General features: G+C 53.1%; 1 protein-coding gene across 2 annotated transcripts; it reads right to left on the bottom strand.

Moving 5' to 3' along the window:
• Positions 1-1,859: 1,859 nt before the first annotated feature.
• LOC135998976 (excitatory amino acid transporter 5-like) lies at positions 1,860-16,402 on the bottom strand. Of its 2 annotated transcripts, none has more exons than XM_065652323.1 (11): positions 16,226-16,402; positions 14,027-14,106; positions 11,952-12,164; positions 11,162-11,204; positions 10,189-10,411; positions 7,428-7,527; positions 6,987-7,220; positions 5,038-5,232; positions 4,255-4,389; positions 2,086-2,198; positions 1,860-1,993 (listed from the first exon to the last, which is right to left on the bottom strand). In XM_065652323.1, exons 1-11 carry the CDS (start codon positions 16,400-16,402, stop codon positions 1,860-1,862), a joined length of 1,647 nt encoding a protein of 548 aa, XP_065508395.1. The 2 variants fall into 2 exon arrangements, with proteins under 2 accessions (XP_065508395.1, XP_065508396.1); XM_065652324.1 differs by having other exon boundaries at positions 1,860-1,997; positions 2,099-2,198.
• Positions 16,403-16,968: the final 566 nt, after the last annotated feature.

Below are 16,968 nucleotides of genomic sequence, written 5' to 3'. Positions count from 1 at the left end.
ATAACTGCCTTGGAACAACATGCTTCAAAAGCGTCTGTTTCCCCGTCTGTAGTTTGGGGATGTGTATGGGGACAGACTTTTGAGCAGGGCCTGTTGTGACAGGACAAGGGGTGATGGTTTTAAACTAAAGGAGGGAGATTCAGGCTGGATAAAAGGAAATTGTTTCCCCTGAGGGTGGTGAGAGCCTGGCCCAGGTTGGCCAGAGAGGTGGTGGCTGAACCATCCCTGGAGACATCCCAGGCCAGGCTGGACGGGGCTCTGAGCAACCTGAGCTGGTGCAGATGTCCCTGCTCATGGCAGGGGGGGCACTGGGGGAGCTGGGAAGGGCCCTTCCACCCAAACCATCCTGCGATTCGATGATTCTATACCTGGTGCAGACGTGTAGGAGCGAGGGGTGACAGGGTGCTCGTGTCCCTGCCCCAGCGCTGAGACCTGCAGGAGCCTCCCTGAGCCGGCTTGTGTGCCCGAGCCGCTCCAGGTTCAGAAACAGCCCGCGGCTGTTGGAGCGGCCGGCGGCGCTGGACGCTGGTGTGCGGGACACGTGCAGCTGGTACCGACTGATCGGGGAGGGAGGGACGGCCGGGGCTGCTGCAGAGATCTGAAATGTGATCATTTTTCTTTTTACAAATGGCAGAGCTGCTCCTAACAGTTGGACAGGAATGTTGAAGGAGGTATAAAAACCAGCCTGGGAGGAAAGGGTAAGAAAGGCCAAAGTTAACAGCAGCACCTCAAGCTTCCCGTGACTGTGATTCTGATTCTTTGAAGGCTTTTTGAAGTTAATAGGGAGAAGACGACTAGTTTTTGTGCAAACGCTGGTTTATGATATTTAATAACTTCTGCTATTCATTTGGCAAAAGTGCAATTAATATTTTCTTCTACATTAGAAAATATTTTTAAAATACCCAACTCCAGCATGAAAGATTATACACAGGAAATTTTTTCTAAATGTGCAACTGAAGAATGGTTGAGTGATGTTAGTGGGAGTTTAAGCTGCTTCCAGGACTTAACGCTGTGGCCACAAAGACAAAGCAAGAGGGAGAAAGGGGATGAGATGGCATTTTGAGGGAGAAATGAATTCAGCGACATGAATCATTGGTATAAAAGGCTTTTGTGGAGAAGGCTGCCCTGGGAAGCCTGGATTTTAAGGCTGTAATTGGAATTTGAACTTAGGGACAGATCCTTAGCTGGGAGAATCAACGCAGTTGCGATTTGGCCTGGTCAGTTAGTTTCACCGTAGTGAAACAGCCAGTAAAAACCTGTGTACAGCTGGTCCATGTAGCCCTGCAGTTCAGATCAGTCTCGCTGTCAGCGCTGGGTGAAATACTGCAGCCAGCTGCCCTGTCCCTGTGTGGCAGCTGGAAAATCCAGTTATGTCCAACTTGGATTTCGAGCTATGGACAAAAATTCACTTAATCTCTAGTTTTTAGATGAGAACCTAGTAATTAAAAAAAAAAAATCTCTATAATAAAGAAAATAAAACCTTAATCAAGTGCAGCCTGGCCAGCGGATAAGGGCAGCCGACCTAAGGTGTCAGGTTTTTGTCTGATGTTTCTTGCTTTCTCATCTGGTACGGTTCCAGTTTTCTGACAGCTGCTCGCCTCTCTAACCTTCCAAAAGAGCTGGGCTTGGAAAGGAGCGAGATGTAAAACCTCGAGATGCCGGCGGCTGCTGCAGGCGGGCGGGGCGGCAGGTCCGGCCGTGTCCTGGAGCTGCAGATCCCGCGTCCTCAAAGGACCCAGGGGATTCTGCCACTTGCTGTGCCAGGTAAGGCCTTGATCTCGCAGAGCATCCACGTGTGACATTCCGCATGTCAGTGTTTAGCACCAGGACCCCGTTCCCAGGAGCAGGAACGCTGTGATCTACACCTGACAGATGTTGTAATGAACCCCCGTCTGATCCAACAACATTTCTTCGATCATCTCAATCACGTGGTCTTTGGGGTGCAGATGTGAGGTCTCTACAGGAGGAAACTTCTCTGTGTTGCTTACGGGGTCTTGCTGCAAAAAGAAAAAGCACAATTGTGATTTCCGAAGCGAGCACACGTGCCCGTGCAGCCGTGTCCCGCGTTCCCGTGCTCTCCCAGACACGCTTTACCTACCGTGGAGTGCTTTGGGGCGAAGTCTTTCTCGCAGACGTGTGCGATGATGCCGGCAGCCAGAGCGTCACCAAGGACGTTGGTCATGGTTCGAAATCGATCCCTAGATGAGAAAGAACCGTGAGGATGCGGTCGGTGGCCACAGTCCGCGTGCCTGGGGTCTTGTAGGGCTCTGAAAGGTGGTGGCCGCTGTCCCTCGTGTCTGTCCCTGGTTTTGCTAATGGGAAGTTGAGACAAGCGCAATATCGTTCTTATGAAGACAGAGAGAAAATGGGACAGGTGAGGTCTGGGAGCCCCTGAAGGGCTTTTGCCTCATCGTGCCTCTCTTTAGTGCACAGACCTGCCCGTGCTCCTCCCCAAACTGAGGCATCGTCAGCATTTTTGCTCCGTGTGGGGGTGAGCGGCCTCAGCAAGTCACAAACCTCCTCGGGATGCTTCTTGGGGAGGAAATCTCATTTATCCCCAGCTGCCACAGCAGCTCTCGTTTCCTCGAGCACCTCCCGCGTCAGCAGGGATTGCCGGCATGCTGGGGCAGCGACGGTGCTGGGTACCCCGGGGTGCTCAAAGACTGAACCCACATTGTGTTCTGATTTCACAGGTTTCACCTGAAAAGTTAAAATTCCTTTTACGTGAAAGAGAAAAACCGCCGGGATACCCGGTGCTGTTCCCTCTCTGTCCAGGGGGACTGTGAAGTCCAAACCAGCAACACGCGTATTCATTCCGTAGAAGTCAGCACCTACTCTGTGTGGTTTGTCACCTTGCTGATGTGCTTCATTTTTCTCTTAGTGTTTTAAAATGTCACATTTCACAAACTACGTACGTTTGCCTTCTGTCTGTGACAAATGTAACCGAGCAGCAGTTTTTGTCTGAAGATCAGTCTGATCTGATCAGGATGAACAGTCTCGCTGGCAGACAGACGCGCTTCCCCGGCGTTGGATACAGCCCTTGGAAAATGTCATCCTTACATTTAGAAACTCCAGGATGGTTTAGTTCTGGTGACATATGGGTTCGAGAGTGAACTTGCTTATTAAATGCGAGAGGGTTTTTTGCTACATCTGTTCAAGAACTGACTCATTTTCTGCTATGATTTGGTGTGCAACCATCTTTACCTTGTTACTGTTTTGATGTGACATCTGTTTTTTCTTTCTGCTTTTTAATTGTGAAAGTGCCCATGTTCTCATGTTTCAGAAGCAGAAACAGCAAACTGGTGAGCACATGTTGTAAATAATTGCCAGTGGTTTATGGTTTATTATTGGTTTCTCTTTTTTTTTTTTTTTTTGGTGGTGTTTGTTGTGGTTTTTTGTTTGTGCTTGGGTTTTTGTGTGTGTTGTGGGGTTTTTTCCTCCTGCAGACCATGCTTTTTTCCTAAACAATTGCGTATTTCCACCCCTTTCGTCCCTCTCATGTCATTGTTAGCATCTCTCTGGCTAATTTTAATTTCTCCTTGAATGAAGCCAGATACCTTTCACCCTGCCTTACCGACTTTGTTCCTCTTCCAGGGATAATATTCCACCAAACAAATCCTGCACCACCCAGCACTTCACTTTGACTCCTGTGCTGTCCATCCTGCTTTGTTCACAGAGTGGGCAGCTTGGAGAAGCCTAGAACTTGAAGTATTCCTAGGGAACGTGTTAACTGGCAGCCTTACACAGCAGCGCTTCCCGGAGACACGACTGCGCACCCACTGTCCTCTTCTGCCTCTCACTGCAGAGGAAAGGAGCATCCTTTTGATCTCTTAAAAGTATAAATGTAGATGTGTTTCAGGCAGATAGATTGTATAACTTGTTTGAGACCTCCTACAAAGATGTGTTGTGCAATTAGATAAGGATTCGGAGAAAAGATCAGGTCAAGCTGGTATTTCAGACTGAGGACCTTACATGAGAGAGTGGCCGAGCACCATCACCACGTCCCCACCTCCCAGACGGCCACCTCGGAACAGAAAGTCTTCAAGTCAAACGCTCCTTTAGAAGACTGTTTGCTGATAGTTATCGGGGCTATTTTGTGAAAATAATCGGAAAATGAAGAATCTCACGCTTGGCTCCTGGCCTTGTTCTGTGGTGCCTTAATCTCCATGTGCCTCCGTGAGAGCTGCTTCAAGTACATCACCAGGAACTAGCACCCGGCACCCACCTGTGATGCTGCATCTGGAAAATACTCACAGAGCCCAGTCGACAGCGATGATGAGTGTGATATCGTCGGTCGGCAGCCCCACAGAAGTCAGCACGATGACCATGGTCACCAGTCCGGACTGGGGGATCCCGGCCGCCCCGATGCTCGCTGCTGTTGCTGTTATGCTGCAAAGAGAAGGCAGCTGTACAACTACTGTTTGTTTGGCTTGTTGTTTGTGGGTTTTTTTACAAACAAACAAGCACATTTGCATGACAAAGTGAGTTATTTCTGTACAGAAGGATTGGATTGGATCTGGCTTCCTCCACCTTCCCGCTCCCCGTGCTCATCACAGCTGAGTGTTTGCAGCAGGTGCTCTTGGCTTCAACACCCCTCTGCCTTCCAGCGCATAAAATTGCTAAATATTTGCATCCATACTTATTTATTTTTATCTAGATAGGTGCTTTATTTCCCTGCCTATAAAATGAGGATAATCTGTTCCCGAAGGGAAGTAAATTATACCTGCACAAACCCTTCTACGCTAACGTAATGCATCTGCAGTGCAGGCGTTGACCTGCTCTGGCCATGCTGCTGGTTCACAGTCTGGCTTTTACCCACAGGCAAAGTCTTTGATTCTGCAGCAAATTCTGGGGGGCAGAGCCCAAACTCTGCCTGGCGCACGGGGCAGGGACTGCGACACGCTGCAGCTTTCCCTGTGCTCAGCTTGCCAGCAAAATTCACTCTGGTAGCAAGATAGGAAAAGTGTGAGAGATTGTTATAATGTCTATAAATATTAATACAGATAAATAATTCAGCTGCTGCAAAGACACATGTACCTTATCGTTATAATTTGTCCCAAATCCAATTCGAATTCATTGACCTGGGCAATAAAGATTGCAGCGACCGCTTCGTACAGCGCGGTGCCGTCCATGTTGATGGTGGCACCGACGGGGAGGACGAATCGCGCCACGCGCCGGTCGATGCCGTTGTTTTCCAGGAGACACTTCAGGGTGATGGGCAAGGTCGCTGAGCTGCAGAACAAGAAAGGAGCAGTAACTCTTATCATTTACCTTGAGCTTTATAAATAGGAATCAACATAGAGGTACGGAAATACAAGTCCTCCTGAGGGTAAATACAGCAGCAATATTATACAAATTGCTACAGCAATTAAAGTTTCTTCAACTTGCACTACCTGGGGAATATACACAGTTAGCTAAGTAGTCAAAATGTGAGAAGGTCATTTCAGTGGCCGCAGGCACCGCTGTATGAACGGTTCCGAGTGCCAGTTACAGTTCGTTGTACATCCCGTCCCCAGGTTAATCCTGCAGCATCAGTACAGGGCAGCACCTGCCCCGACCGGCCGTGCGGGGCTGAGCCGGACCCGCGTTCCTTGTCCGTCTCTGTGCTGCTCGCACGTGGAGCAGCTGCCTCGGCTCTTGCACCCCCCGAGATTTCTCTCCTGTTTCTGGCACGACAACAGGAGCTGTCGGGCAGGAGCTGGGATAAGGACATGGCGGAAAAAGACCAAGTGGAAGAAAGGAAACAAGCATGGAAAAGAGGTCGATGGGATTGTGATAGACTCTCATAGAACGATAGAATGTCCTGAGTTGGAAGGACCCACCAGGATCAAGGAGTCCAACTCCTGTCTCTGCACAGGACACCCCACGGGTCACCCCGTGTGTCTGAGGACGTTGTCCAGTCTCTTCTTGAACACTGTCAGGTTGGGGCCGTGACACCTCCCTGGGGAGCCTGTTCAGTGTCCAGCACCTCTGGGTGAAGAACCTTTTCTCATGTCCAACTGAGCCTCCCCTGGCACATCTTCCTGCCGTTCCCTGGGGTCCCTTGGAGGCGGGAGCTGCTGTTCTCAACAGACCTGGTGTGGGACGGGCTGCGGTGGCCCCAGCTCTGGCACGAGGAGCAGAACGGTCCCACTGCCCCCAGGGAGCAGCTCCAGCTGGCTCAGGGATGGAGACAGAGCTGGAGACCCAAGTTCAGGAGCTCAGGCAGCTGAGAGCGGCACAGAGACCTGCAGCACTGGGCACTGGCTGGGGAGGCACAGTCCTGGATGGTTATATTTGGGTTATGTGAAGGAGCAACATTAGGGAGGCCAGAAAAACCCTTTCCCCAGTCAGTTGTTTTCTAAGAAAATGTTTTAAATTGTGTGTCTTCCGGAAAGGATTGTAGTTTCTAATGTAAAGTTTCTTCTATTTCGTAAGTAATGTTTTTCGATGAAAATAAGAGAGATAAAAATAATCTAAAATTATAAAATGTTATTAAAGTAGGCAACAATTTTCTTTGGAGGAGCTTGGGATACCCAGAAGTTGATTTAAGCTTTTCAGTGAAGTGTTCAGAAGAGCTCTTGATGTTTTCAATTAAAACCCAGGATCGTAACCCCACTCTGCTTTATAAAGCGCCTACAACGGTACTATTTTGAATTCCCTGAAAGAAAACTGACTGCAGCAGTGAAAAGCAGCACACACATGTACAAACGTTGCTGCTTTGCTCTCCGAAAACCCCAGGAGAGCGGGAGCAGAAGAGGAACATGAGCTGAAGATGCTCTGGGGCTCTTCTGGCTGAGGACCAGGGCAGGGCTGAGCATCCCACCAACCAGCAAAACTAGAAGAGATCTCATTTCAAACAGTGCTGGAGCAGAATTTTTCTTTGTCTGGATGATACCTGTTCTCCCACAGCTCGCCTGGCCGGACACACAGCCGCGTCTCCCACAACTAAACTAAACCAGATGCCACCTTAGCGGTATCAGCGTATTTCAGCCGTATTTTCATACCTGGAAGACGTAGCCAAGGCGATCAGCAAGGCTTGCAGTATCCCCTGGATGAAAGCATAGGGGTTTTTCCTGGTGATGAGCGCAAAAAGCAGCGGCAAGAGAATGAGTCCGTGGATGGCAAGCCCTGACACCACTGTAATGGCATAAAGTCCCAGCTTCTGCCCTATCACCGATGGATCTTCCATCTCCAGGATCTTTCCAGCGATGAGAAAAACAATGCCGAAGGGGAAGTACCTGCAAAGAGTAAGCACAAAAGAATTGTTTATGAGGATGCAGCTATCACCAAAGCACTACACAACAGTCATTACAGTATTTGGTACCACAAGGTACAGTCATATGAAAATAAATCCAGTGCTCGCAATAGAGATTGTAGACATATGGCCAGCATTACCATTAGATAGCAGGTAAGAAAATAACTGAATCAATCAAAAACACATTTACCAAACTGCCATCGAGACAATTTTCATAACGGCTTCGTTCAGACACTGGCACACGTTAACCAGCGGGGCTCCTCGCTCGCCCATTTTTCCCAGGAGAAGTCCTGCAACCAAGCACATGGGTTTGCGTTACTGGTACCGCAGGAGCATCGGCTGAGAGTCTTGAGGCTCTGCTGGTCACAGGATGGTTTTCACAGTGCAAACTCACAGCAGGTCAGGCTTAATGCAGATTTCCACATGCTCTTATGGGTCATGGTACTTCTCTGCTCCAAGCGAACATGAGCATCTGACCTTTTCACAAAAAAACCCCACCAAACCCAAATCCAGGATTTAGACTATTTCTTGCACAGATAACTGATAAACTCAGTGGAGTTATATATAGCTGAGGATGTGATCATAGAATTGTTTAGGTTGGAAAAGACATTTGAGGTCAGCAAGTCCAACCATTAACCCACCGCTGCCAAATCCACCACTAACCCATGTCCTGAGAACCTCATGTCCGTCTGTCCAACCCCTCCAGGATGGTGACTCCACCACTGCCCTGGCAGCCTGTTCCAATGCCCCACAGCCCTTTGGGGAAGAAATTGTTCCCCAGATCCAACCTCAACCTCCCCTGGTGCAACCTGAGGCCGTTTCCTCTGGTCCTGGCGCTTGTTCCTGGGGAGCAGAGCCCGACCCCCCCTGGCTCCAAGCTCCTTTCAGGCAGGTCAGAGAGTGAGAAGGTGCCCATTGAGAACAAGAAAAATTACTCTTGGAGTATTTGCCCATCTAGTTTGCAGCCTGGTGCATGTGCTTTCTGTGTGGTGCCATTAGCTAAAATTACTTCTGAAGCACCGTACAAGTGTCTGCTTTGGCTTGGAAAAGAAAAATATAGTCAGGATCTTGTCTTGTTCCTCTCATCCCTCTTCAGTCTCCAGGGCTGAGGAATCCTGACACCCTGGGCAGGGCTGGACCTCTTGGCTTACTCAGAAGAGAGATGAGATAAGGTCACCTTTGCCAGGACTTTCAAAAATGAGACAAAGCTTGGCATATTTAAATCTCAGCTCTGTGGAGATTCATCCAGTATTTGGTGGCATAAGAGCTGGTTTGAAAGAAATACAATTAATTCTCTTCTGGTGCTACAGACAGCTGATTTGTAAAAGATTGCCCTGTAAGAATGGGCAGTTTACTTCAAGTAACTTTAAATCTCTGCCTTTTTCTGCATCTCAAAAGTAATGGGGAGGACTGGAGGTGTTTGGCGTCAGTGGGGAGATGGCTGGAGCCGCGGCAGCTCTGCGGGGTCACCATCCACAGCAAAGCCACCCTGGGCAGACAGCGGGTGCTGCATGGACGCCTTGGTCTCAGTCCCACAAACTGTCTAATTTTGGTATTGGACACAAATACGTTTTGCTGAGATCTCAACCAGGCTCCCCCAGCCTCCCCTCCTCGCCGCGGGAGGAGCTGGTCCCTGCTCCGCAGGCACAGGGCTGTGCTGCCCGGCCGTCCCCGTCCCTCTCCTGTGTTTGCCAGGCAAACCCCGTTAATTCAACCTCTCCTGGCAGGTAAAGTTTCCTGTGGATGTCCGGACGCCCCTTTCCGAGCTGCCCGGTGCAGGTGATGCTCTGCTCTAATCCACCCCGTGCACAACCTGGGGAGCGCAGCTGGTGGCCGGGGCTCACTCGAGTGGCCCCCGCGGTGTCCTGGCCCGGCGCTGATCCCACTCCCACGCGGGCAGGCGGTGGGTGTTAATCCCAGAAGAGAAAAGCAGCTTCTTGCGGCTCGTTGGGCTGGGCTGGAGGGCAGCGCGTGTCCCGTGGGCAGGAGCTCGGCAGGTTCCGTGGCCGTGGGCTGCGGAGGGGTTGGTCACTGGCAGAGGACTCGGCCTTCGACGTCTCTTATGTCCGTAGGGATCTTTATGGGAGTCTGTCCCTGCTCAGGCTCCCTGTGCCCATCTCCTCCCGGCTCTCGCTGTATCGTGGCCTTTCCCGGTCGATGGCAGCCTGGTGTGCTCAGTGCTGCCTCCACCCCTCGAATCCTCTAATAGGCTTTTTGGTTCCTTACACACTAAATTCAAGCTCCTTGCCCTCACCTCTTAATCTACACGTAATCCTGCCCCATGCTCAGCTCATCGCCTCCTACTCTTTCCCTCTGGTTCCTCCCTCTCTCACTCAGCTGTGCACCCAGCGTCCTTCTGTCTTTCTTGCCCTTTGAGTCAGCTACAAGTTCCTCATTCCCGCGACTTTCTCCCCTTTAAACCTTCTCCCTCCCTATCCCTTGCGTATTCTCTCCATCCAACCTCTGGTCCTTCCTTCCCGAAATTGCTGCCGAGCACCTTGTCCGTGTGGGATTGCAAGCTGTTCCAATGCAGGAATCTTCTCACCTTCTTCAGAAAGTCCTGTTACACATTTCCATACATTTGCGACAGGCACTACGTCTGACCAGCTGTCACTTCAGCAGAACTTGTAAAAAGGACCCTCCAGCTTATGTGACCATTTGAAAACCCTCAGGACCCGTGTTTGTGCTGTGAAGGTTCATATGGAAAATCTGGGGAGGAAATGGCCTTCTTAGTGCCCAGCACCTTTGTGAGCTCCATAGGGGTGGTACTGCCAAAGGTGTTGGGACGAGCTCCGTGCTGCACCCGCTCCCCCAGGAACCCGAGCAGGTAGAGCTAAAATAACCCTCTGAGCATCCCCACCTGGATTTACAGCAGTTCCCCAGGGTTGGAACCGCCGCTGAGCAGTGAGCTGGGCTGGGGCCCCGTTCTCTGATCTCTACTGAGCGGGTACCTATTGTTGCTGAGAAGATGACGATTCCCAAGACGTTCATCTCGTTGCTGGTCCCGGGCAGGGTCCTGTAGGTCATCTCAGGTGATGGTGTCAGCTCAAGGAACACAGGCCGATGAATTTCAGGGTTTTCATCGTCAGGTGCAAAGTAAATGAAACTGAGAGATTTCCCTGGGATCTTTGGAAAACCGGGAGACTTCACCACTGGGACAAGAACAGTTCGGTACTGGAACAAAAGCAAAGCAGTGGGGTTAGTGTCCTGTGGCAATGGGCTACATCTTGCTCTGAACACAGAGGCAAAGCTGTCACTGGGCCAGCCGGTCCCGAAGGTTCAAAGTTTGTTTTTCAGGCAGTAAAAGGCTGGTGGAATGAAGCTGGAAACAGGCGAGGGGAGCTGCGGGTGTTCGCTGCAGCCTCAGCACAGCCGTCCTGGAGCAAGGCTGCGCTGCTCCGGGCAGACGTGGTGTTTGTGACTCTGGTCCCTGCAGGACCCTGGCACCGCGCTGGGTCAGGGTTGTGGTCCCCATGGAGAGACCCCTTTGCACCCATCCGTCTCCTTCTGGGGGCTTTGCAGGTGTTTTCCCAATGCCCTGAGTTTGCTCGTTTCCCCATCTCGCCTCCACCCTCCCTGCCCCTCCTTGGCCTCTCTCCTTCATCCACCCCAACTTCTCCTCTGCCCCTGCCCCCCGCCCTCAGAACAGAGTAGACACCGAACAAGAGCAGCGTGCGGGGGAAGAGCCGTGCTGCTGGGGGGCCCCCGGGGGGGACAGGTGGGACTGTCCCTGTGAGCCCATGGCCCCACACGCCCCCTCCCACCCTGGGGTGGGCAGGGAGGCTGAGGGAAGGGAAGGGAAAGGGGAGGTGTAGGGGAAGAGGAAGGGAAAGGGAAGGGGCTCTTGTCTGGACAGTGGGTGGGGAAGAGCCCCCGGACGCGAGGAGCAGCCACGTCTGGAGCTGAGCACCAGAGTGAACTCACCTGCTGGAACGAAGCTTCGATGAGATTGGAAGGAAACATGTTTCTGTAAGAGAGCAGTTGTGGGGGGGTTAGAGCGCCTGGTGAGCACACAGGGAACAACCGGGGAAGGCCCTCCTGCCGGCACGGGGCCAGGGACACCAGTGCGGCAGCATCGGCTGCATGTCCTGTGCAAGCCGAGGGCGGAGGCTGGAAGGCGAGTGAAGAGCAGGACTGTGAGCCGCACCTAAACCGGCCCCATGGGAAGCCGGAGGCCGGGATGGACACCCGGCGTGCGCAGCCCCGCTCAGCCCGTGGAGCTGGAGCAGGATGCTCAGAGCCTTGTCCGGTTGACCAAATGCCTCCAGAAACGGAGATTCTCCCTCAGCCCCTGGGTCTGTGCTGCACCCCCCAGTTAACCCTTGTCCACTGCTTTAATCCAGCCCTGGGCCAGGTCCTGCTCGGTTTTACCTTGCAAAGCACAAGGAGCTGCAGGGTTTGGCACGGCCTGGCTGGGGCTGCAGGGCAGAACCGCTGGGTTTTGCAGGGGATTCACATTGTCCTGTTCTCTGGTGCCGCATCCCTCTTTGCTGGTGGCTCTGGGAGGACAATGGGGGTGACAGAGTGGCCAGAGGGACACACGTGGGGAGACACAAACCCCACAGGCTCGGAGGTACCAGTGCCTGGTCAGCGTGGCCAATGGTTCTGCCGTTTCCCTTGAGATCTGAATATCTCCTGCAAACTCAGTGCTTTGTGGGAGACCTCTGTGAAACACCATCATAAACCCATCTCCTCCTGAAATCCTGTGATGCACCTGATTAAATCCAGCAGCGCGTCGGCGGAGCTGAGCACCACTTTCCCCACAGAGTAGTTGTCCTTCTGGGCAGCTGCGCCGGGGTGGATGCTGACCACGAGGATGATCCCCATGGTCACTGCCATGAAGGTTGTCCAAAGGTAGTAGGTGATGGTGATCACCCCCATCTTCCCGCAGGCCTTGGAGTCCATGGTGGCCAACCCGGACATGAGGCTGCAGCAGGAAAGATTGTGGTCAGCCAAGAACTGCAGAAGATGAAGCTGATGGGCAAAATCTCCAAGAGGGGAGAAATTTCCATTGATCATTTTTTAACCAATGCTGAAGGGCATCACGGACCTCTGGCACATCCATGTGCCTGTGGCCACAGCATCTCATGCCCAGGATGGGCTGCAAAGGGCAGGAGACACCTCGCCAAGTCCGTTTTTGACATCTGGCCATGTTTTCTGTTTTCTCCAAGGGATAAGAAATAAACATTCTTAGTGTATTTTGATGGTGAATAACTAATGCTGCTCTTTTTTGTGTGTGATGCTGTTCGCTTAAATCTCCAACGCCCTGTGCTGCTGCTGCATGACACTGTGAAAGCGAAGAAAGGTATTAGCAAGGTTTATAAAATGCTGGTGGGGATGAACCCCACTCCCCCAAGGAGAAAGCTGCTCATTCAGATTTCACATACATGTAAGCTTTCCTAAGAAGTAGCCCATAAGCTACTTTCAAACGAAACTGGACTAAAAATAGAGGTGTTTTTACAGGCCGCACCATCAGGGAGAGCTGGCGGGCGGCAGTGGTGGCACTGGGGACAAACGGGAGCGTTTGGGGGCTGCAGCGTGATCCATGTGCAGGCAGACCCACACCGAGCTCCTGGCCGCGGGTTTCACGGCTCCAGCTCCCCCAGGGCCCTGCAGAGCCCCGGCCGAGCCCGACGGCCGCCGGGCGGGACGTGGTGCTGGGGGGTTAATGCCACCCTTGGGGACACACAAGGGACGGGTCCTTGCCGTGATGGGCAGCCCACGTGTCCAGAGGAGACAGACCCTGGGAAGCTCAGGAGAGGTCACAAAAGCAACACGGAGGTGGGTGACGCTTCCCAGTGTGAGGCTCGGGGAGCTCCAGAGCTGAGCCCCAACCTGGACAAATCCATCCCCGGAGCGTGCCCGCGGGCGCCCGGGGGCGCACCTCTGGGACGGTGCATAGAGGGAAAAATGCCACTTCATCATGCAGTAATGAAATAAGAAAAAAGTAAGAAAATCCTGGGAGCGCTGTGCAGACTCTGCGCCTGCAGGGACAACCCAGCGTCACGGAGCTGCGAGGACGGCTGAGAGCGCCCGAGAACGAAGGAAAACCCAGGCAGCGCATCAGGGAAGGGGCTGTGAATACCGGAGGGGAAAAGAAAGCAGCTCCACAAGGGCTGATACCGAAAAGGCTGAGTGTGGCCAGGACAGAGACCATACGGCTCCCAAAAATGAGCCAAAGGCAAATGGCACAGCAAGCGAACTGTGCAAAACAGTAGAAAAGTGACACATCCTCAAGGAAACAAAAAGCAGAGCTAATTGGGCATTTCTAATGAGCATGTGCCACCTATTGTTTGAAATATGTAAATCCATGTAAATATGTAAATCCATGTAAGCTTTTCAAGACCTTGCTTAGACCTGAGTGTGACTCTGTCAGCTGTTTCTTATTTCTAGATCTGGACAGGCTGATAAAAGTGGGATTTGCAAACACAGACCCAACACTGAGGGATACTTGTGGTTTCTACCAGAACATTCTCAAACCCTTCTAAATAAGGAAATCTGCTTTAAGCAGCTGCATGTCACCATGGATGGTCCCAGCACCCCCAGCTGACCGGGCCCAAAAAGCAGCGAAACCCCCGAGCTGGGGCAGGGGCTGCCCCGGATGCAGATGTCTGCCCAATCTACGTGAGGATTTGTCCCAGAGACTTGCTGGGAAATGATGGGGTTTGATGGACACCAAGCCAGGGGATGCTGCTTAGGGCCAGGGTTATTCTCACCCCAGGCAGTTTTGGAGTGATGTCCTCAATGTGATGGGACATGGTGCTTTAGAAGCAGAAGATGATGTCTTACCTGGAGGTGATCAAAGGCAGGATCAGCATCTTCAACATCCTCATGAGGAGCTCTCCAGGAAAGGAGAAATACTGCTTCTCCTGCACAGAGAGCAGAGCCGTTGTCAGGTGAGAGCTGAGAAGTGGACACTGATTGTGGGTTAAGGGCTCAAACCTGATGAATTTGCCTTTTGCTTGAGCAGACCCAGCTCCGAGCTTGGTTCTCAGCCGCAGCTGTTCCTTGCCGCACTCGGACACTGTTTGTCTGTCCGTCCCTTACTGGGAGCTGGGCCAGGGATGGGAAACACTGTTTACATGGGAAACTCAGAGAGAGGCATGTGGGGCTGATTCCTTCCCCAAAACACCCTTGGGTCCATTGCCCTCTAGGAAATGGTCCCCACGGCCCCACCACTGACTCCTCCTGAAGGTCTTTGCACTCGTTTTTGGGGAGCAGAGGCTGGACTGCACATGCAGATGTGCCCCAAAGCTGTTGGGTGCAGCCTGGTGCCAGCAGCAGGAGGTGGAAATACCCTGAATACCCTGCGGCTGCGGACAGCAAAGCCGAGCTCAGGCAGGGCCCGGGTGTCAGCCCAGCTGTGGTGCAGCCTCGCGCTGCATCGAAGGAGTTTTCAACCCCGTGGCATCTGTGCACCTCCTACACTCCTCACACGGGCATGTGGGGGAGACCCCCAGAGCCTGGATTCCCCAACCGTGACCCAGGGAAGAGTGAGGGGTCTGTGAGACCAGCAGCCACCTGGCCAGCATCCTAGCATCCACCAGGCATCCCTCCGTCCATCCATCACCCTCCTGGCTGCTGAGTTCCATCCATCCATCCATCCATCCATCCATCCATCCATCCGTTACTCCATCCATCTGTCCATCCACCTTCTCTCCCTCCCTCCCTGCCCCCCAGTCTCTTGCTGTGCCACTGAAGAGGTGTCAGGGGCGGATCTGCGGTGGCCCCAAGCCAAACAGGTACTTTTGGTTTCTCCAAAGTAACCAACACCACCAGGCTTTGAAGGATGCCAAGGCAAACTATTAAAATAAATGCTTCACACTGCAGTCCCTGTGCTGACCCACCCATGTGGCCTAAACCGGGCTGATTTCCCCAGGGAGCTCATGTGGAGCGGAGCTGCGATGGGTCCAGCCGGGTGCAAGGAGCAGGAACAGATGGGAACAGCATCTCTTTGTCAGCAAGTTTCTCAGCTTCGGGACACTTTCCCATCGTGGGGAGGAAAGTGGTGACCAGCTGCTCCTCCAGCCCCTCATCTTTGGCCCGGATTTCAGGACGAAATTCTCTAATGGGGAAAAGTGTCTGCTGGGGACCATGTGCAGGGCTGTGGTGACGGGGCAGGATGGAGATGGTGCAGAGGATGGACAAACTTGGTGCATGGTGGGATGGGGCAGGACGGGGATGGTGTGGAGGCTGCTGGGCTGTTGTGGGCACAGCGGGATTACACCCGCTTCAGTTGAGTAACCAGATCATCCCCGCTGCGGAGGGTGATGCTGGAGGGCGTAATTGAAATGACAAGACTTTGCTAAATCCTTGTGGGTGACACGGGGATGTTCCAGCACCAGCCGAGCCCTCCCTGAAGCAACATCCCCTGGCCGAAGGTCAGGGCTGAGCCACAACCAAGATGCTCAATGTCATTAAAACCACGTGGAATTTACTGTGGTGACATTTAACAGCGCAATGCTCCTAGAAAGCGCTGAGCAAACATGCATTTTAGGTGCATTTTCTCCCATGCCTTGCTCTCCAAGGGTCCTTGGAGGAAGGTGACCCTGGAAGCCCCCCAGGCTTTCCGCCAGCCCTGTATTAATTTCCTGAGTCTTCTCCAGTGAGTGGAAACGGGCTTTGGGTGAGTGTCCATGCAGCTGTGGAAGTCAAGGAGCCCATCAGTCCACACCTCGGCCCCCAGGGGTGGTTGCACTGGGGGGAGCCCATTACCGAGCATCTGGCTGCCAAGCATCCATTCCCCACTTTCCCATCCCCATCCCACCCAGAGGCTCCTGCAGCCCCACAGGGTCCATCCCAGAGGCCCCAGTCCCAGTGGAAGGAGGCAGGAGGGAGAAACCTGCCCTGAGAGGTCATTTTCTCGGACAGGAGCCTTTGCTTTTGGGGTCCATCTGGGCCCCTTGCCTGACATCTTGCCAGCACCCGGGCTGGTTGCCCTGACTGCCCCATCGTCCCCGCTCCCATCCCCAGCCCAGCCAGACTCACCAGCTCTGTCAGCTCCAGCGCCCGCAGCAGGAACCCCAGGAGGCAGCCGGTGGCAACCGACAGCATTGACAATGTCAAGAGGCCATTTTTCTGCCAGAAAGCCCGTACCCACTTCCAGACGTGCTGGGAGGTCGTGGACAGCGAGTTCAGCAGAGCTCTGCAGACCTGCTCCCACATGGTGGCCCCTCAGCCGCCCAGGCGATGCCCCCAGGAGCAGCTCCCGGCCCCGCGCATCGCCCCGGGCTCTGCCGCGCGGACCGACCCTGCTCTTTGCTGGGAGCCAAGCACGCTGGCGGCTAATCCCTGGGACCAAGAGCTTCAGGGCTATTCAGGAGCCTTTCCCATAATGGAAAGTGACATCTTCAACTGGTTAATCTGGGCTTGGCATCCCACTGGTGCCGGTGCCGAACCCGCCCAGGTTAACCCTCTCGGCCCCAGGTCAGGGCCACGTGCTGTGGGCTGAGAGCGGAAATTCAGCCACAGAACCCCCTTCGTCACAGGTCCTGACCCAAACGGATCTGGGTCCTGCCATAGGATTTGTGCTCCCACCGGCCGCGAGCGCAGCCCATTCCCACCCCACATCTCTAAGGGCTTAGTGACGGCAGAGCTTGCAAAGGAAAACTGTTTCCCTGTTGATCAAAGAATTTCCCCTGGTGACCTGCACAGACCGCCAGCCCAAGGCAACGAGGGATGATGCTGAATATACCCCCAGGAAGATCTGCCCCAGCAGATCCACCCCCCAC

Source organism: Caloenas nicobarica, chromosome 27 (genome assembly GCF_036013445.1).
Source record: "Caloenas nicobarica isolate bCalNic1 chromosome 27, bCalNic1.hap1, whole genome shotgun sequence".
Classification (NCBI taxonomy): domain Eukaryota; kingdom Metazoa; phylum Chordata; class Aves; order Columbiformes; family Columbidae; genus Caloenas; species Caloenas nicobarica.
The sequence above is the reverse complement of the archived record's forward strand: the minus strand, read 5'-3'. Positions and strand labels throughout refer to the sequence as shown.